Here is a 20,844-nt window from a genome sequence, read left to right as displayed (position 1 = left end):
GCGCAGCTTATGAGCATACGAGAGGTACGCAACGTCTCTTAATGGAGTCTATGGACATTACCCATCATTGACCAGATTTCACAGTGTAAATGAAGGTGTGTCCCAACGCATAACCACATAAAATACAAGACACAAGACTATTTGGAGCCCATATTTAATTAATTATAGGATTTAATTATACAGCCATCCCAGTCATGTGCAGATGTACACAGCAAGAATTAATACAGTTTGTGACTGTTCAAAGCACAGACTGCGACAGGATCTTGACCTTGTCTTATAATTCAGTGATTTTGTTATAGTTCCATAGAGAGTGTTGGATAGTTGGGAAACGTGAAAGGATGGAGTTTAAATACCTGGGATCTACCATCCAAAGCAACAGACAATGCACAAGAGAGGTAAAGAAGAGAGTGAAGGTAGGTGGAGGTGTGAGAGGCAGTTAGTTTGGAGACAAGAAATGACAGAAAGACAGGAGGGCAAGCTGTCAGAATTAGAAATGAATACATGGAGACAAAGTTAGAAAGGCGACGCTGGTTGGGACATGTGCAGAGTAGAGATAGTGGGTATACTGGACAAAGATGTAGCTGCCGGCCAGGAGGAAAGGTTCAGACCGCAGAGAAGATTCACGGAGGTAGTGAAAGAGGAAAAAAACAGAGGGTTGGTGTGACAGAGGAGAATCCTAGGGATGGGATGAAATGGAGGCAGATGACGGGAGCAGCCAAATGAAGAAGAAAGAGAGACGGTATGGTATTGCTCCCACAAATCCCAAAGTTATGTACATGACCTCCAACTCGGCCATTATTTAAGTAGCAATGTCATGAAAAGCAGGGAAATCTGCAGCATAACAAAATCAATGAATGTCTGTGTAAACTCATCTTATAAACATCATAAGAAAATCGAACTGACCAATGCTCAAGTAGGTCTACGTAGTTTCTGTGTTTAGTTTGTTTCTCATGCATCCTCAGATCTGCTCTGACCCTTTGTTATAAATGCGGAACAAACACTCATTCCAAAACAGATCCAAGAATATCTAATTTGTAAAGATAAAGATAGTCAAGGATTGATGTTATTGCATTGTTTTATAGAGATATACAATGTCATGCAAGTAGCTACTCAGATCAGCTAGCCAAGATGTTGGAAGTTAGAAAACTGCTGAAGATTTACTGTCAGTTGTACAATTACCAGTGAATGATCCAGTAGATGCACATGCATCTCATTGTCACATTAGTACGATATACAACGCAATCCAAAAACAACATTACCTGAAGCAGTGATGCAGCAATGACATGACACTTGTGTTATTAAGTCAAAGAACATGTTATTCATTCAGATATCAAGGATAGTGCATAAAAATAGTTTAAATACTCATTTAATTAATTGCCTCGCTTAAAATATCAGAGGAAACAGCAGACTTTTATTTCCATGGCAAAAACAGTCTTTTACTCATTTGGCACGTTTGACACATATCCAGGAACACCTCTTGTTGCTCTCACGTGTCTACTTGGCACTGAGATCCACCACCAGGTGCTGGTAGGCTAGGGTGTTGCCTTTGAAGCTGGCGGCAAGCAGGATATCCTTGTTGTCCACGGACACCAAATTGAACCCCCTTGGGGCTCTCATGTTGAGCTCTTGGAAGGGCTGAAAGCGCTGAGTGAGGTCATCCCACAGGTATACCCTGGAGAAGGAGAAATCGCTTCCAAGAATGAGGTACTGGCGAAGGCCCACGATGAAAGGATACACTGCCATTGAGCCCCTGGAGGGGAGAGTCTGGATTTCCACAAAACGCTGCCCTTCCCAGCGGAGGATCTTGGAGTCACCGATGAAGCGTGTTAGACAGAGGTAAAGAACTTTCCTCACCCAGAAGTGCTTAACCATCTGTACATCGGCCAGCTCTGTGATCTGCGAGTGGAAAGCAAACTGTTTTTGGCTTCGGTTCCACTGGTAAACCACCGGCGGTTGAGAGGCGCTGGAGAGGATGAGATGAGGCTTTCCCCCGACGTCAAGGAACTCGACGTGGGTGTCTCGATGCCAGGGATGGAGGGACTGGTGGGAGTAGAAACCGTTGCTGTACCACCGATAAATGCTAGTGGAGCCTGCCTTGGAGCTGTCTGCTACCACAAAGTACCATTCGCCGTCCAGCTGGAAGGTCTCCACAAAGTTGGGCTTCCTTACCCGACTGGTGTCAATGTCTTGGATCTTTACAAAGCGCTGCGGGTCCTCTTCCCACCTGTGTTAGCAGAAATGCTGTCAGTGCATTCCCAAAACTTTAAACAATTAGATCAAAAAGTTAGATGAGTGGTTCACTGACTCTTTTATCACATCTTTGATAAAGTTAAGAGCAGCAGGTCAGCTTAGCCTTGCAGAAAAGCTGCAAAGCATCAGTAATTTTAGGCTATGAGGTGAAAATATTTTGATAAAACCTTGTGTGACTGGTTGCTTCATCTGGCAGCAGATCACAGCTTTCACACTGTGATCTGACGAGTCTGTTTTACATTATAAAGGTAAAAATACACCAGCCAAGCAGTATTTATTTTCAAACAAACTGCAACTTGTACTGCTGAACGCTCAATGTAACTGACAGCTTACTGCTAACACGACTGCTTCTTGCCACAAGCTACTAACCGCAGCCCTAGCTAGGGGGCAGTGTGGTCTACCTCACTATTGAGAGGTGGGTCAGCTGTTTGCTCCTCTTGGCAAGTGTTGCGGACTGCAGGGTCTAATGAATGGAGCTTGAGCTACTCCATTTGCACTCTGAACTTGATCAAGCTTCATCCTTGTACCTACCTCTCAGAAATCTTTTTCACTAGTGTGACGACTTTCTGCCAGAAAGACTTTGCAAAGACAGGAGAGGTAGTACATAAAGAGACAAATGTGCCCACATTAGGATGGCATTATAGTGGATAAATGGCAAACGCGGGTTTGAATTCCACAGTAAACCTAAATTTAGTGTTGATTTTTTTTTTCAAAAGATCTGTGTTTCAGTTTTCAGACACAGTTTAAGAACCAAAAGTACTTGGATAAGTTTAGGCAACAAAACTATTGATTAGGGTTAAGAACGAATCATTGTTTGGGCTAAAACAGACCCTTTCACACTCTTATCCAAGTGTTAGAAAAACCTGGCATAAAGTTCTGAAGACAATATTGACCTGTGTGTGTGGATCTGTGGCATTCCTGCACTATTTAAAGCTCCATTGATTCTCCCTGTTTCCCTGTATACCCAGTCTCCATGTTAAGCCAAGCTAATCATTTTTGCTTACTCAAGCCTCAAATTTACCCAGCCAATATTAGAGTGGAGTTCCTCTCTCAAAAATAAAGGGAAATAAAGCACTCTGTACTTAGCTGCTCATATTTAATATACTGGAGACATTTTACAGGTCACTAGTGGTATGTGAGAAATAACTAACAAATCTTACTTGTATATGTGAGATCCACCGAAAAGTTGAGCCACGACCATGTAAAGTGTGTTGTTAATCACCACGGGTTTGCAGTACACAGCGGAACGAGCTTCAAGAGAGACACACGGAAGTCAAAAAACATCAGGACCCGTTCCTTAACACAGCGCCTTCATCCTCAGCAACTTACAGGTAATGTTGTGAAACCTCCTGAAAACCATTTCCACGTGATCCCATATATACAGGGTGCAGAACCCCGAATCAGGCTGAGCAAAGGCCACAAACTGATCTCCATTGAACTCATAGGACTCAACTGACACAGAGTGGAAAGGGAAGGTTTCGTACACAGCAAAATCTGTAGGAGGAGAAACCAGAGGCAGCGTCATGGCCAGAGACATAAGAGAAGTCTTAGTAGTCAGTCAGGAGTTCAGTCATAGTAGTCTAATAAAAGATTAAGGTTAAACCTGCACTGATGCAGTTGAAGTCTCGTGGTGTAAGGTCGCGGATTCTGCGTCCCTGGAATTCAAAGGGGCTGGCGCAGTAGATGGCGGGAACAGAAGTGTTGGTCTTCTCCATCCAGTCTACAAGCCACTTGATTTTACAGTCACAGCGGAAAGAGTTCCCACGCAGGTCTCTAAGTAGCAGGTGGGGATCAGGGAAAATATGTGAAGTTCAGTCTTGAAAGCTCAAACTTAAATCTTTCAGCAAAGAGTGCAAATCAAACAGTTCATTTTTTAAAAACACGTGTGTGTTTCAAACAAGAACCGAAATAGAAACAAAGCTCATGCTCCAGTCAGACAGCTCTGTGGACCATTTGGCCGGAGTGTGGCGCTCCACTGAGGCCTCGGGGGAATCTGAGCAAACCACTGTTCATACTGACAGACTGTAGGGTCAAAGCACTCGAGATGTTGAGGCGGATTTCAGTTTTGGCGCACTTACAGATCTGTGAGGATGTCTAGATGTTTGAAGAGATCTCTGGGCAGCTGCTGCAGGTTGTTGTTTGAGAGAGAGCTGAAAAAACAGAGTTGTCATCGTGTCGTGATGTGTAGTAAGCAGTTGATTGCGTTAGTTGCATAAATGCATAGCTTATTAGCTCGGTCGTGTTGCTAAGTAACAGGTTCTTTATTGGAAAGCGTTACCAGAAAAGTACTCACAGATGAGTCAGAGATTTGAGTCCTCTGAAGGTATGCTTCGAGAGAGCCTGGATGTCGTTGTTCTCAATGAACCTGAGGAAGGAACAAATTATTCATATGTCACACAGTGATGTTAACCTCTGAAATTCAGCCATTCGTCATTGGGAAGGAGGCTGTAGCAGCAGCAGGGTTTTCAGGGATTAGTCCATTTTTTTCAAGGGCTGACTTTTTCTTTTGTTTTGTATTTTTTGTATTGGATGTATTCTTATTGAATGGTCCTTGTATTAACTGCAAGGAATTGAAACACTAAATGTTAAAAACTATATTTCCGTCTTAGCTTTATGTGATTAAAATCCACACAGTCTTACAGAGAGCTCTGTGTTCAGCATCATTTGATCCTGTTCTGTCTTTGTCTATTGATATCCGAGGACATGCTGTACATCATGTGCAGACTCTCTGGCTGGATATGATATTATTACTTTATTAGAATTCACAGCGGGTAGCGATGGTAGTGGCAGTGATGCAGGCCAGCAGCCTGAGGCATAGCCATCATGGAAAGCTGCACACCCCAGAGCATCAGCTAACGACTCTCTAAAGCTCATCGATTCACAGATGGCATATTCAGCTTGATCACACTGCAGAAGCAAAACACTTGCTGTCGCGGGCAAATTTATTTTCTGGTTTACTTTTGGCATTCTCTGCCATACTGCGGAATTCTGTGCAGATTACTGTTATGCACTTCACTGAGAAATAAGATTGCCTCTATGGAGGACCGTTACTGACTAAATGAATATACTTGTGATTGAATTAGTTAATTATTTTATAACACTGAAACTGCTTCTGTATTTATTTAGCTATATATTTTTTCCATTTACTTTTATCCATCAAATTATTATCTAAAAGTAATTTGTTTACATAGCTACTTATGTACTATTTTCACATTGCCTTTTTATTTCCCCAAAACTGTTAATAAAACGTATTTCTGTGTTTTATTTTTACACTTTTGCTTTGCTATGTAAAGAGAAAAATGAATTCTTTAATCAAAGTGTGAAAATAAATATGGAAATGAATACAAATATAAAGAAATATAGACACAAACTGAAACAAACCTGTTAATGTCTCCTACATTTTATGTTGGGTTTTTTCAATTATTTATTTATTTGTTATTTATGCAGTGGTCCTCCATATGCATATACACTTACTTTATAGACATAGTTTAATGAATCCCTGACAGCTCCAATGAAATAATTATTTTTAAACATAATGTAACAGTAGCACAATAAGATTCAGTTTATTAGTTTGGAAAATATGTTATTTCTGTTTCAAAAATACAGCGCTGTGCAAAAAAAAGAAATGTGAGGGCCAGCGATTTATTGAAATGGGCAAACATAAAAGTAATATGGAAATGGAGTATATAAGGAAAACACAATATATATTTATACAATGAAAAATCAATATTTGGTATGAGAATAGTTCTCCAGGCTTCTTGAAAGACATTCAAAGTTCTTCTTTGGATGTTTGCTGCCTTTTGTTCTGTTCTCTGTCACCACGATCCCACGCTGCTTCAATAAGGTTGAGGTTCAGCGGAGGCCAATCCATGACCGATACTGTTGCAGTATCTTTTACCTGTCCAGGTATGCTTTCACTGCATTGGAAGTGTCATATTTTGAAATTAATTCTTTTCTGAACTGTCTGTTATGACTGGAAACACACAGTATTATGACTGACACAGGGACCAGTCAGGAAAGTAGAATATAGAAAGGTTTGTGAGAAAAAGGAGGTCTGAGAGATTTTGGGATACCAAGTGACTGTGAGCTTTGAAAGTAATGAGCAAAATATTGTATTCGCTTAATTCAATGGCAATCCATTAAATTTAGACTTAGTGATGATCTGTTCTGCAGAGTTGTGTACCATTTGGAGCTGATGAATGAGGTTTTTTTTAGGTAGGCCGACGAGAATGGCATTAAAGATAATTCAAAGAAAAGGGCGTAATCTGGAAATGTTACACAGGTGGAAGAAGGCTGACAGTAAATCATCACTGAGGTGGGCAGCAAAGGACAGAGTATTGTCCAAGATGAATCCAAGACTTTTGACACTTGTACAAGTGTGGACCCAACAACTATCTATAGAGACAACAAAAGGGTATATGTTTGAAAGCGATTACTTTGAGCCAATAAGGATAACTTCACCTTTATTGCCATTTAGTTTGACCTGATTGATTGCCATCCAAGTGGTGATGGCTTATAGGCAGGTGGTGGGGATAAAAGGGGGAACATAGGTGTTGGGCTTTTGGAAACATAAAGTTGTGTTTCATCAGCATAGAAATAAAACTGTATTCCAAAATGAGAAACAATTTTTAAGAGAGGAAGGAGATAAATTATGAAATTATTATAAATTATGAGTCCCAGCATCTCTGAGGGACACCATGTGTGAATGAGACTGATAGAGAGCCTTGAACAAACTGTTTCCTGTTAGAAAAGTAGGATGTGAACCATTGTAGTCCTGTGTCCTGGATTCCAATGCTGGTAGTCATTCTAACAGAGGATGGAAAATTATATCAAAAGTGGGACTGAATGTCAAGGAGGATGAGGATGAGGATGATGAGAAGCCTGGGATCTAATCCAAAAAGGAGGTCACCAGTGATTTTAACAAGAGCTGTTTGAGGTTATTGAATATAAGGTTAGACCATTTGTCTCATCCAAGCTGAGTAATTTGTTGATTAGGCAGTATCTGTAAGTATTGAGCCAATCTACATGTACAGGCAATTCAATTTTCTTAGACAGCCATTTGAGTCATCCCACAGGTTTAGGCTGATGGAGCTCAGAGGTGTATCATGAAGAAGACTCTGTAAAGGGTTTTAAATAGATCCAGCGAGTTGAATGCACAGGTTAAACTGTAATCCTAGTCATTTACCAAAGCAGCAGCAGAAATAAAGGGTGAGGAAATAATTAAACTGGTGAGTGTGGTGAGATTAATGCTTTTGAGGGGGAGGTGTCATGTTTCTGTTGAGATTTTTTAGAGGCAAAATATTGTCACAGAGGGTAAGCTTTGATCTGAGATGGGAAACTCCGCAGCATTAAAATGAAAAGATGTGACCCCAGAATGACAGACTAAATCGAGCATATGGCCCTTAATGTGGGCAGGAAGATGAACACATTTTCAAACAGATCTAACAAAGATCAAAGCGATCCAGGGTGAAAATAAAATCTTGTCCAGAAGCATCAGTAACTTTATTAAGATTAAAATAAAAATAAAAATTATATTTGTGAGTAACTACATAAAGGTCAGCAAAATAGTTTAGTGAGTTTCGTAATAAAATAATAAACAAAGAAAACAAAATATTTCAGGTACAAGGACTGAACTGAAAATGAGAGGAAAAGGAGCCATGTCCCCCCCCAAAAAAACAAAGAAACTTTCAAAAGACTTTCAGAAAGCCTGGAGAACTATTGATCAAGACCACTTTAAGAAATCACAAGAAAATCTGGAAGCAAAATATACAGAAATGAGGGGTGACTGGAGATGCAGTATACAGTGTACAGTACTATTTTTGTTATCAGTGCATATAAGACAGTAGAAAATTAATCAAAAGCAAAATATGATACTACAATGAGTTTTATTGCCTTAAAGACTAAATTACTAAATAAAAGTAATTTGCAAATGAGGAAAGTGAGACACTCACAGGTACTGCAGGTGAGCCAGACCAGCAAAAGCATCATCAGCAATAGTAGTGAAGGTGTTGGAATTCAAGAGTCTGCGCAAAGAAGGAAAAGTTAAATCACCTTACTGTTAGAGTTCTACATGTCCAACAACAGAAGACACAAAGCAGCTGGTTGCCATTTAAAGTGTCTAAAACAACAACAAAAAAAAGCCAATGTCCTGCTATCCTAAAACGATTTGTCACAATTTCAGTGTGTAAATCTCAATGCCAGGCAAATGTTTTGAACAATAACGCTGTAGGACTATAAGGAGACGCACAAATGCAGCGCCTTACTTATGATTGCATCTGAGGACATAAAGGCCCTTTTGTTTAGAAGAGCACAAGTGAAGGGAGTCAGTCATTGGCAATGACACTGATACAGAGCCACTTAACCCTTATTACTTGCGCTGTCACCACTGTTTTCAATAACCATTCATTTCTAGTACAGTGGCTCAAGTCCTTTCATTGTCCCTGCTAAACAAAAGATGCCCGCGTGCTGTATGAAAGCGTACCTGTGTGACAAAGCGCCGTGACAGCGTGTGTGCGTTTTATAAAGCTGTACACTGGTTGCGTGAGAGCTTGTGAGTCAAAAGTTTGCGATGTTGTGCAGTTTTAAGGGTGTAGCGCGGTCAGGCAACTCACAGGAACTGCAGCAAGTGAAGGTGTGAGAAGGCTCCCTCAGGGATCGTAGTGAAGGCTGCGTTCACCATCGTCCTGTGTAGACAAACAACAGCAGATGTCATCAGATGTGTCACACGCCATGTATGTGTTTAAGGGTTGAAAATGCCATATTCTTAATATTTACTGCAGCATTTCTTTGTCATTTTATAAGCCTGTCATCTTTGCCTGTCATGTGCTTGCAGTTTGAATTACAGTCGTGGCTGCATCATTCGATAAACTAGGCCAACACAACTTTACTTTTTTCTCTTACTAAATGAGGGCACCACCACCAACCCGTGCTCTTCAATTCCCTTGACCCAACAGTCAAACACCAGTGATGGGGGTTAACATCATCAGTGCCTTGTAACCTTTTCGGTGAAACATAACCTTGCCCCAGTCAAGCTTTCACTCCTCATTACTTGTGCTCCATTTACCGAGCAGCTCTCTGTGCTCTCTTCAAGATTAAATCTCTCAGAGGAGAAGCAGGTCTCCTGCAGTGAGAGAGGGGAGCTATTGTTAGTATTCCTCCCTGGAGCTTGCTAGGATTTTTACTGCCGTGCTCCCTCAACTAAGTTTACCATGCCTTCGCCGTAAAGGGACATTATTGTCACTGTTACATAATACTGCCAATGCAGAGGCGCGCTGCATTGTGAAAACATCAGCAGGAGACGCACCTTTGTTCACTTTAAAGTAACTAAAAGGCAAGCGAGGGGTTTTTCATGCATCATTACATAACGCAGGGTGACATCAGTGATGTAGCCGTCGGTGCCAGCCTGCAGACTGCCAAGATTTCACACAGGTTAAGATAAAGATGCTTCTGCTGAGCGAGAGGGAAACATATAAACAGAGAACTCACAGAGAGATGATTCCAGGGGGGAAACTCTTGGGGATAGCCTTGGTATCCACACAGAAGGCACTGTCTTTGGTGCAGGAACAGGTTGCAGGGCAGCGGGGTATCTTTGGGGCTCTCCTGCTGTCTGACTGCCCCGGCAGGCAGAGAAACAGACACAGAACCGACAAGCAGGCTAGCCTCACCCATCTTGGTCCGATTTCCAGCATCGTTGGTCGGGAGGAAAGGGGAGCTGTCTGAGTGAGCTTCTTCTTAAAGTTTTAGATCAGTAGCAAGTGGCGTGTTTGAGAGGCGGTGGTCAGCCTGCCTACAACACAAGCGCACAAAAGACAGAGAAAGAGAGAGAGAGAGATAAGATGGGATGTGGGTGAGAGAGGAAAGGAAGGTAGAAAGGAGGGAGAATAAGGGTAATCCTGTGTATCCTCGGTGGGCGTGGGTGCTCTGCAGCCTCCCTGGATCTGTGCAGTCTTTTTCTGTGTCCCTGTCAGGAGCTGCTGCCAGGATGCACACTGCAGGAATGATGAGCGAGGCTGCTTTCTCTCCACCAGGACCTGTTTGCAGTGCTGCTGACAGTGAATTATTTACTATTACGCATGCAGAAAACCTCTAAAACAGCGGCAGCAGCAGGGAGAGACGGGATGAAGATGAGAGGGTCTCACTTTAGGGCTTGTAGAAGACGTTTCATCAGGTGCAGAATCCCGTCAAGCTTCTGCAGTCAGGAGAGCAGACAAGGAGGCATCAAAGACGCAGGCAAAATGTGCGTGCATGACTTCATGTGTCAGTGGTTGTATGTGTGGGAGGGTGTTTTTATTCTGTCAGTTTCTAAACAGCAGCCGGTGCTGAGATTTCTCTTATTTTGAAGGTATTAAAATAAACATGACTCAAAAAGAAGGAAGGAAAAAAGTGAGAAGGAAAATATGAATGCTGCCCAATATACAGAAGTGTATTATTATATTATGAAATAATCTGAAATTAGTTTCTCAGTCTCGGCAGTCAAATGTGTAAGTAAACAGGAAAAAGTGTAATCAGTAACATCAATGGCTGAAAAACAAACCCTTGTTTTTTGTGTGTTATTGCTACAGATTGTTTATATGATGATACACGTTGCTTTAATATATTCAAATATATAATGCAGGTAATGGGGATCAGAATAAACAAATGTTCAATATGAAACTGTTGGACACTTCTTAGACTCATCAATTAAAAATATAAGAAAAGCGTACTATTTCTTTGTGTTGACACAACTAAAACCACTGTCTGCACAACAATTACCCTAAAAGTAAGTTCCATCACCTAATTTTTTAGGTGAGCTTCAGATTTTCAAAAAAGTGTTTTCAATTTATTATTTAATTGAAAACACTTTTTTTGCCAATCTGAAGCTCTTAATACTGCTAAATGCAATAAAATGCACAAAGGGAGCTATAAGAGCCTCTCTTTCTGCCTTTCTACAAGCCCCATTTCTACAAAAACAAATATTTTTTCTCTAAAATATTTTCATTTTGTTTATCAAAAGAAGTAGCAACAGTATTATGAAGATAATCATCTAATATCTGATAAACATCAGATTGCCAGCGTGATTTAGACGTAATCCCTGTCAAGCTCAGTACTGCCTCCAGACACCAGGTGGTGCTGTTGTCAATAAAATGTACAGCATGTTTAGGGCTGTCAGCTGCACTGTGGCCAAGTAGCTGGTGGCAGGGGCTGCAACCTCAGTGCCAGGCATTACCAGCTTTCCTGCACAACGACTCTGTTGTCACAAGTGCAGAGACCCTGCGACGTGCTGTCTGTCCAGGTCTCAGCACATTGTTCCCAACCCAGACGCACAGCATGTGGTTTTAATCATCTGATTCAAAGCAGCAGCTCTTTGTACTTTTTTTTTTTAAGTAGAGAGTAACTCTTAACAGACACGTGTAACCAAAAGTGTGATTTTGCTTTTGTTTTTTCATGCCCATATTCTCTTCTGATTTACTGTATGAAACACAGTCAAACCCATTATTTGATGTCCAAGAGCAGAAAATACAGAAAAATGTCTGAATGGGGCATACATTTGAAATCTGTTAGATGTTTTGCCTTGGGACAGTCTGATTCATATCTATGAGCAGCTTCTAAAGAGTGTAGTGTTTTTGAAAAGACATCTTCAAACCCGTGAAGCTGCAGCAACAGCTTTCCAGAAGCAGTTACAAAGTTGGGTGGTGTCTCTTTTGTGCCTTATCCAGTTTAGGAATGCCATTTCCTGTACAGTAGCTATTTTTATTGTTTATTTTCTTTTGTACTCCGTGTGGCGTGTTTGCACTTGTCTCGTTTTTTTTTTGTGCTAACTGTATTTGTAGATTTATGCAAGTTATGCCAAGTCAGGAGCAGTTAAGTCCTTGCAGAGCTCCACCCAATCCAAAACCTCCGGTGGGAACCAGTATAATTGCATGGCATAAAGAAGGGAGCATGAAACAGCAGCTGGAAACCCTAACATGGCCCATGTGGAGGAATCTGAAATGCCGCTGAGCTTAATCCACAAAATTCTCCCCATACAAGTGTACTTAGTAAATCATAGGTCTCGGTTTTAAATACTGTTTTGGAAAAATGTGCTGTGTGAATTCAGTCGATCATGACATCAGAGCATGCATGATTTCAGTGTCTTAAACAATGAACCCTTAAAAAATTCAACACTGAATTGCTTTGTTTGCCAAGACATAGATGAGAAGTCTTCCACTCAGCTTTAGTCATGATGTGAGTGTACCCGCAGCAGGCTTTTAGTTCGGCTTAGAACAAAGTATCACTCAGTTTTAGAAGTGCATCAAAGTGGCACCAAGCTTACAATCTACAGTACTGTGCAAAAAAAAATGTCACCCCTCATTTCTTTATATTTTGCTTTGAGAAGTGATTTTGAGCAATAGTTCTCCAGGTGTACTGCAAAGTTGATCGTTGGATATTGGCTGCTTTTTCACCTATCGTCAGTCCGGTCCTTGTATCTGACCCTTTCTCAAAGGAATCTTTTTTGTTTGTCAAGCCACTTAACACTGACCTGTGGATCAATCAAGCATTTAAAAAAGGCACCTAAATCAAGGGATTGGCAAAGAAGCAAATTTAAATTGTATCTTTAGGCACTTTGTTATTAGCAGACTAAATAATTTTTTCCAAATTCTTTAGTTTAATCCATGAAAAAAATGCCAAAGATAACACAGTCTGACAGCTTTAAAATATTATTTTCTTATCAACAAGATTACTCACAAGGACATATTAGCCAAAAACGTGGCTCGGGATTTTAAGGTGGAGTGCAGTGTGTTTTTAAAACATTCAAATTGTCAGCAGTATTTACAGAGGAGTTCAGGGGAGAGGTACAGCAGTGTCTACAGCCATATGTAAAACACAGTGGAGGCTCTGTCATAGTTTGTGCAGTCAGATTTTGATTAACCATGTAGTACCAATAAGTGTCAGATTGGCAGTGGTTTCATCCTTCAGCATGCTAATCATCCCAAACATACTGCTAATGCAGGAAAAGCATACCTATAGAAAAATACACACACGTATTATTGAAGCAGTGTGGCTGTGTTGAAGAATAAACGTGGTCATACCTACTATTGACTTTCAAGCTTAGTAGAACTTTGCAAACTCTGTTTTTTCACGTATATACTGTATACATACATGGAAATCCATGTATGTTTGCATGTTTCAGTAAACAGCCGCACCTACTTCCTATTTCCCTAGCAAAATATAAAGAAACGAGGGGTGGCTCAAGAGTGTTACACAGCACTGTGAATCTCAACAAGAAGCAAATAATACTACAGCTTTTGTGTGTGTGTCATCATTTGTTTAATATCGCATCTCTACCCATTTTTAGCCTTCCTTTTGGTCTCTACCTATTCCAGAGGAATATATCCCTGTCTGCTTGTTTCTGGCTGCGATTAAAGCAGTTCAAATGAAGCTGTGCATAACATTTGTGGCCTATATAGCAAACACGGAGCAAAAACTGTCTATAAAGCATTATTAAACAGAAAAAGTTGCACACTGTCGCATCATTTTCACTTTTAATTCTTCATAGTTTTGTTTCAATTAGTTAGTTATAGCCAGCAGAAATAAATAATTTGATATTTTTTCTCATAAGACGAGTAGAACATGAATAATCCAAGGCTTATTCTGTAACTGCACCAACAGCCCCAAGGATAAACTTAGAGGACTGTGCTTATACAGGCACTGCACCCTTAGCACATCTCTCAGTCAGGAATTATATGGAATTAACAGCTGTGCCTTTTGAACTGCTTTGTTTCATATCAGCCCTTTGGGCAATCAAGGAAAGTTCAGCCAAGTTACCACTCACTCTGAGAGCTCAACATTAAGAGGAACACTTGCTGAGTTTGGCAAAAATTAGTCATCGAACATTACAAGTGTTCTCGTCTGCCAAACTCTCACCATCCCATTATATCCTCTCCTGTCTGGCACGAAGGTGTTCTAAAATCCAGACTTTTCACCTCTTCTCCCCAAAGCCCTGCCTTACCGGGAATCAACCCTATTTGGACAACTGGAACTTTACATCACAACTCTGTTGAACAGCGTCCCCGTTCTCCTCCGTTTCAAACCCACATCCCATTCTGATTATGTGCCAAGCAGCCTGAAAAGACCTCTCTGTCACTCTGTTTCCATTTCTGTTTGGTTTTCATGGTTTGGCATGGTGACTGTTCAGGAAACAGCAAAAAGAAAAAAAACAGAGTAGGAGGAGAGGTGAAATTTGCTTCACCTCAGTTCTTTTCAGGGAAAATCAGAGCCGCTCCAGGCAGTGGATTCACAAAACTGCCAAGGCTTCAGTCAGACGTGCGCACACGCAGACACGGCGCGGCGTGTGTACTTCCTCTTGAATTCTTTACACGAGTTGATTAACAGAGATAGACAAGGGCACAAATAAACAGGTGATTCTGAGGCATTAAATCATTAACTTCATCTTCAGGTGTCTCCATGAGGCCGTCGGCTGATGCCAGTAACTGAGTTGGCCGAACTTGAGGACAAGCTGACGTCAGGCCTGGTGAGTCAGGAGCCATTGATGCATTCACATGTGACCAAAAATTCAATAAGTTAGTAAGTGTCTGTCACAACAGGCCACTTCCGATCACGAATGTATCACGTTTGAACTTGTCTTCGACGGCCAATCGCAGAGTCGCAAACATGTCAGTAAAACTGATAATCATTTTATATAAGACAATAAAGCTAAAGCTCTCAGTCAGGTGTTACTACTCCAACTAAGCCAGTGAAATGGAAAGCAAGGGGCAGAGCACAAGCAGGCTGGATACTTTCAAGGTTTCCTCCCAAACTGTGCCAAGAAAACAACCATTCCAAATTGCTCTAATTCCTTGCCCTGCTATCTCTAAGTGAGGCACAGTCGCTGGAAGGTATGTCAGCCCATCTCATCCCAGGCTCAATTCAATTAAAGAGAGTACAAAGACATATGGCTCGGGGGCAAGTGATATGATTAGAGTCTTCTGTACGAGGACGCCGCAGCTTTGATTCATACCCTCTTTCATTTGGTCACTCACAGTGTGTGTGTGTGTGTGTGTGTGTGTGGGGGGGGGGGTGTATTTGGTGCTGAAACAACTAAGCTCTCTCAGGTGGACCCGTAAAAGGCTTGCTGAGCTAACCTCCTACAATCAGCTCGTCATGTTGTCATTGTCTTCTCACTGGAAACCGGCTGCGGACAAGAAAAAGCTACATATGTTTCAGTTTATCATCAGTCTGTCATATTGAGACCTTGAGCGTCAGGAAAATCCTCTTAAACTCAAGACTGTGCTACTGTCTTGGTTTCCATTCGTCACAATGCAGAGGAGCAACTGTACCCCGTACCCCCGCCCTTCGAGCGGAGCTGCCATAAAAGACAAGCGATACGCCTCTTGGGACAGGGATGTGTCGGAGGAATGCGTGTGCAGGTATCCTGCTGCCTGTGGGGACTGTGGAGGAAGGCCCGGCACGCCAGTTGATCCTGCTTGATAAAGGCCCTGACAGGCCCAGATTATATGTCTCAGCCTGGAGGAGGTGTCTGTGTCTCATTCCTGTGCTGAAGAAAGTCGATCTGGTGGGAAAGAGGCGGGACCATGCCTGTAGGCGTCAGTTTTTCTATGGACGCCAACACACACACACACACATCTTGTCAGGCAGGCACCACTGCCACTACCCCCTCTCCACCCCTCTGCAAGCTTAACACCAAACAAACACACTCACCCATCTCATTTACCTGACCACACCTGTGCCTCAAGACGCCATGAATATTCTTTGGACAAATCATGACAGACACACAAAACATTGCATTTTGTTTGTTTGTTTTCAGTTGTTTTTAATGCAGGCTTTATTTGGTAAAGTATACACTATGACTAAAGTCACTACGCATCATAGTGACTTTAACGCTTACACTTGAAAAACTACTAATAATGCTTCCCAGCTTTCTGTCACATAGTGCAGGCATACCCGGTACTTACAACATTCTCTCTCCTTACCTTTATAAAACCCTGCGCTCATCCACTTGTTGCCATTAGTCTTGTTTTGATCCTCTGCACCTACATTTAAGTACCAGTAACAACCGCCAAGGACCCAGTAAGTACCCGATCCATACATCAAAGTGATACTGTAAATCACCAGCATTATTATAAAGTGCTGTAGCCCACACACGGAGCACTTTATAACTGCTTTGAAAAATGGGCTAACAGGAGACTGGTTTTATTTTACAGCCTGTGTGCAGTTAAAAATAATATCAGGAAGCTGTTAAAAATAGATGAAATATATAGATATAGTAAAAACACTGTAACAGATCCTAAATGAATACTGTCAGTGTTTTACATTTTTTTGTTAAAATACAGTGTGTTGCTGTAATTTTACACGCAGCAGTGTCTATTTTGGGTCATTTATGTAAACAATGCTGGTTCAAAAGGTCAGACTGGAAATTGCAGGAAAGTGCTGTTATAGGCGTATTTCTCCAGAGTTATCAGGACATTTATATACTTAAAGAGCAGGAGGCAACAGACCGACACTCACCAGACACTTTATTAGGTACACCTTGCTAGTGCTGGGTTGGACTGCCTTTTGCCTCCAGAGCTGTCTTAATTCTTCGTGGCAAAAATTCAACATAGAGCTGGAAACATTCCTCAGAGATTTCACACAGTTGCTGCAGGTTTGCTATGATGCAAATCTGCCTTTCCACCACATCCCAAAGGTGCTAGTATTTCAAATTGTCTTAATCTGGGTTTGAAAGGACGTTTCACAGTTTTAGGATACACATTCAATATTCTGATGCTCTGTTTGAGCTTCAGCAGGCTGTCTTGATGTGTTTGCATGCCTAAATGCACCGAAATGCTGTGCATAGCAAATTAAGGACTGTGTTAACAAGCAGTTAAATGGGTGTACCTGTTCAGACTGTAAAATATCCACATATGATAAATACCAGCTATGAGATACATATCATCATTCTCACTGCACTTCATTTACATATAAAACATCTCTATGCTGTGTCTTTTTGTGTATATGGTACCATTTGTACAAATCATTAGGCCATTTTATTGACATTTGAAAACTTTCCAGCATTTTTTTTGTTCTAACTTATTTTTCTTATTATATTGTTATTTTTATCATTTCCTTATCTGTCCATTTATCAATCCATTCATCCATTTAGCCAACATTTAAGTATTTCAAGTGTAACAGTGTTTAAATAATAACTGACGCTATTAAAAAGCCCTGTCTCAATATTATCCCACAGTTTTCCTTCTTTTTTAGTACTAGTAGGAATGCTTAGTTACTAAATGAAAAGTCAAAACACAAAAACAGCCTTTAGACATTCTCCCTGTGTTTATTATACCAGATGAGAAATAGTTTTTTAATGATACCTTGCAGTAGATAATTATAACTGTAATTACCACGTAGGAAACAGATACTTCCCCATGAACCTTTTTTTTCCTAATGTTTTTTATGATGTAGAGACAGAAAATAGTGAAACACGCAGTGAGTGACAGGGCGTGCCCTGGGCTCACCCCGGTCTGTCATGTCTGTCCCCGAGAGCAGCTGGGGCACCGGGGACCTGTCATAAAGACAAGTCTTCTCACAAACAGAGGCCCCGATCCTCCGCGGATACTGGAACATCAACAACCAAAGTGCACGGATGAGGACTCTGACTGTCATTTCTACTTGAGAAGGCCAGCAGAAGGCTTACGTGCTTTCACAATCTGTTGACAAAATATTTACATCAATATTAGATTTCTGATTCTGCAGAAAAAAGCAAACAACACCCGAAACCACAGCGGTCACATATAGACCCAAAACAGCTGTACGTCATCTTTACTATTGTTTCCGAGGGTGGGGAATCTGTCACAGCGAGCAAACAACAAGAAAATTTAAAATCCACGTCCATGTTGAAATCAACAATCTGTGGTGCTCTGGAGCTAAGCCTGTCTGCTGCGGTTACCCACACACTTAGTGCCTGAACTGTCTTAGCTCCTTTTTTTATGTACTTGGCATAAGGAGGAATGTCAGGACAAGAGACACGTCTCCTTCACCTTGCATATGGATGCTGGCCAGAATGATATTCATGAGTTCTAGTACTGTACTGCTGAAACCCCTCTATCAGTCTTTTTTTTTTTTTTCGTGTGCATTGACAGCTCCCATAAATAATCAGTTCATTTGTGAAGAACCTGATGTGTCACAGTCCCTTGTTTCCCGGAGGCTTAAGAAAGCAGAAACACACACATACACACATGCATCATCAGGGCCATGACTCCCAGGACCCTCTTACCCAACCCTGCAAAGCTGAGAAATGATCCGATCGACGGTGCATCTCCTCCTCCGCAAAGGTGGCGGAGAGTTGAAGGGCAGGTCATCTGTCGCTGCTGAAGGGACACACAGGGTGGAGATTAATGGCGATGATCAGACACACCCCCCCCCCACTCCTGCTGATGATAATCCCGAGCTGGAATAAATCAAACCGTCTCTGGTAAACAAGAGCGCGGAGCAATTCATCTAACAGGCCACCAAGGGAATATGCGCAAAAGTCATCTTGCTTATATTACTTACTTTCAGAGAATGTATACAGTTTCAAGATGTGATGGCTATGTTCACAAAGGCCCACCCATTATTGTGTCTGTATGCTGTTAACTGAAGTATTCAGCTAAGTAAAAGAAATGTAATGTTCCAAAGAAGTTCTGAGCAGACAGACTCTGCAGTTTTTAAAAATGAATCAAATTTAAAGTTCACAGTTTTAAAAAGTTAGATTTACCTTACATGGCTAATGGGTTAAGTCTTGTTTTAGTTTAGTAACTCGACTAACACAAGGCTAATGGGTGGTAGTGCTAATACTTGGCATTGAAAACATTCGTCAGAGATTTTGGCCCATATTGACATGACATCATGACACAGTTGCTGCAGACTTGACTTGCGAATCTCCCGCTCACCATCTCAAAGGCTCTCTATTGGACTGAGATATGGTGACTGTGGAGGCCACGTGAGCACAAAGAACTCACTGTCATGTTCGAGAAACCAGTTTGAGATTATTTGACATTTGTGACAAGGTGCGTTATGGCATCAGCTGTGAGAAGATGGGTACACGGTCCTCATAAGGGGATGGGAATGGTCAGCAACAATACTCAGATAGGGCTGTGGTGTTTAAATGATGGTCATTTGGTACTAAGGGGCCCAAGGTGTGCCAAGAAAACACCCCACTACACCACAACCACCAGCCTGAACCACTGATACATGGCAGGATGGATCCATGATTTCATATCATTTAGGGTAAATTCTGACCCTAACATCCCCATGTTGCAGTAGAAATCAAGATTTATTGTAGCAGCCAACATTTTTTTGAATCTTCAATAGTACAATTTTTGTGAACCTGTGTGAAATGTAGCCGCAGCTGCCCGTTCTTAACAGACACCGTGTGGTCTTCTGCTGCTGTAGCCCACATGTTGTGTATTCAGAGATGCTCTTCTTCATACCTTGGCTGTATGTAGTGGTTATTTAAGCTACTGTTACCTTCCTATTACCTTGGAGCAGTCTGGCTATTCTCCTCTGACCTCATCAAAGCATTTTCTCCCAGAGTTTGGATATTTTCTCTTTTTCAGACCATCTTCTGTAAACCATAGAGATTGAGAGGTTGTGCAGGAAAAATCTCAGTAGCTCAGCCTATCAGGCACTAACCACTATGCCAGGTTAAGAGTCGCTTACATCTACTTTCTTCCTCATTCAAATGCTCTGTTTGAATTTCAGCAGGTTGTCTTGACCTACATGCCTAAATGCATTGAGTTGCTGTCATGTGATTGGCTAAACATTTGTGTTAATCAGTGACCGAGCAGGTATACCTAATGAGGAGGGCAGTTAGTGTAAATGAGTACTTAATCTGTTTGTGGAAGGACAGGACGTTTGCAGCATAAGGTCTTCAAAATAAGCAGCTGGTGTAACTGGAGGCATTTCATCAGGCTGTCCAGAATTGTGCAAAGTGTTGCTGGAGTTTTAACATGCCAGTTCCAGCTGGGCAGTGCTTGGATGGTTTAAATTCCGGTATTCCCAAATCAGTTTGCATCCCCCCCCCCCCCAAATCAGTCCGCGAAGGCAAACACAGGATAGAGCAAACCCCTTCTTCGCTCCTCTCAGAAGCCATTTAATTAGATGTTAGCTGTTATGACTGGAGAATGTGACACTAGCAGTAAACATCTTCCCGTGTGTCATCAGAGCAAAATATGGACACGCACTAATGGCGATCGTAAATCACAGTCATCAGCTGAAGAGTTTAACTGTTGCTTTACCAGAGTATGGATGATTTACCAAAACTCTTCCTGTGCCATCTGTTAGAAGGCGATAATGCCCTTCACCTAATGGCACCCCTGCTCCTTACTCAGCACCATTAGAAGGTTATAAAGACAATCCTTGCACGTTCTTTATATTCTTAAATGCAGCTCTTCAGGATCACCTCAGCCATAGCACATGGATACAAGGACAGGTTTCCAGGAGTGAATGAAATTTGTCAGAAAAACAATGAGATGTTTGAATCCTTGAAGTGGACACAAGGATACCACCTCGTCACTAGTAAGATGAGGTGGTATCCTTGAAAGCCATTATAAATGGCAGCATTTCAGTTCAACTGTTAATAAGCATCTGAATAAAACT

The 20,844-nt window shown here is 41.5% G+C and overlaps 1 protein-coding gene across 3 annotated transcripts; it reads right to left on the bottom strand.

Annotated features, from left to right (window-relative positions):
• Positions 1 to 138: 138 nt before the first annotated feature.
• On the bottom strand, positions 139 to 10,494 carry lgi3 (leucine-rich repeat LGI family, member 3). Of its 3 annotated transcripts, none has more exons than XM_063490489.1 (10): positions 10,389 to 10,494; positions 9,736 to 10,036; positions 8,862 to 8,933; positions 8,202 to 8,273; positions 4,544 to 4,615; positions 4,329 to 4,400; positions 3,854 to 4,023; positions 3,580 to 3,744; positions 3,411 to 3,501; positions 139 to 2,224 (listed from the first exon to the last, which is right to left on the bottom strand). In XM_063490489.1, the coding sequence occupies exons 2-10, from the start codon at positions 9,936 to 9,938 to the stop codon at positions 1,495 to 1,497; spliced, it is 1,647 nt and encodes a 548-aa protein (XP_063346559.1). In that variant the 5' UTR covers positions 9,939 to 10,036; positions 10,389 to 10,494; the 3' UTR covers positions 139 to 1,494. The 3 variants fall into 3 exon arrangements, with proteins under 3 accessions (XP_063346559.1, XP_063346558.1, XP_063346557.1); XM_063490488.1 differs by having other exon boundaries at positions 9,736 to 10,292; positions 10,389 to 10,484; XM_063490487.1 differs by lacking the exon at positions 10,389 to 10,494 and having other exon boundaries at positions 9,736 to 10,374.
• Positions 10,495 to 20,844: the final 10,350 nt, after the last annotated feature.

Source organism: Pelmatolapia mariae, linkage group LG12, assembly GCF_036321145.2.
Source record: "Pelmatolapia mariae isolate MD_Pm_ZW linkage group LG12, Pm_UMD_F_2, whole genome shotgun sequence".
In the NCBI taxonomy this organism is placed as follows: Eukaryota; Metazoa; Chordata; class Actinopteri; order Cichliformes; family Cichlidae; genus Pelmatolapia; species Pelmatolapia mariae.
The sequence above is the reverse complement of the archived record's forward strand: the minus strand, read 5'-3'. Positions and strand labels throughout refer to the sequence as shown.

Coding starts and splice junctions, on each gene's coding strand:
- lgi3 (XM_063490489.1), bottom strand. CDS start 9,938: ATGCTGGAAATCGGACCAAGATGGGTGAGGCTAGCCTGCTTGTCGGTT. Junction 8,934..9,735: donor CCCCCTGGAATCATCTCTCT/GTGAGTTCTCTG, acceptor TTGTCTACACAG/GACGATGGTGAACGCAGCCT. Junction 2,225..3,410: donor GGTGGATCTCACATATACAA/GTAAGATTTGTT, acceptor CTGCTAACACAG/GTGGGAAGAGGACCCGCAGC.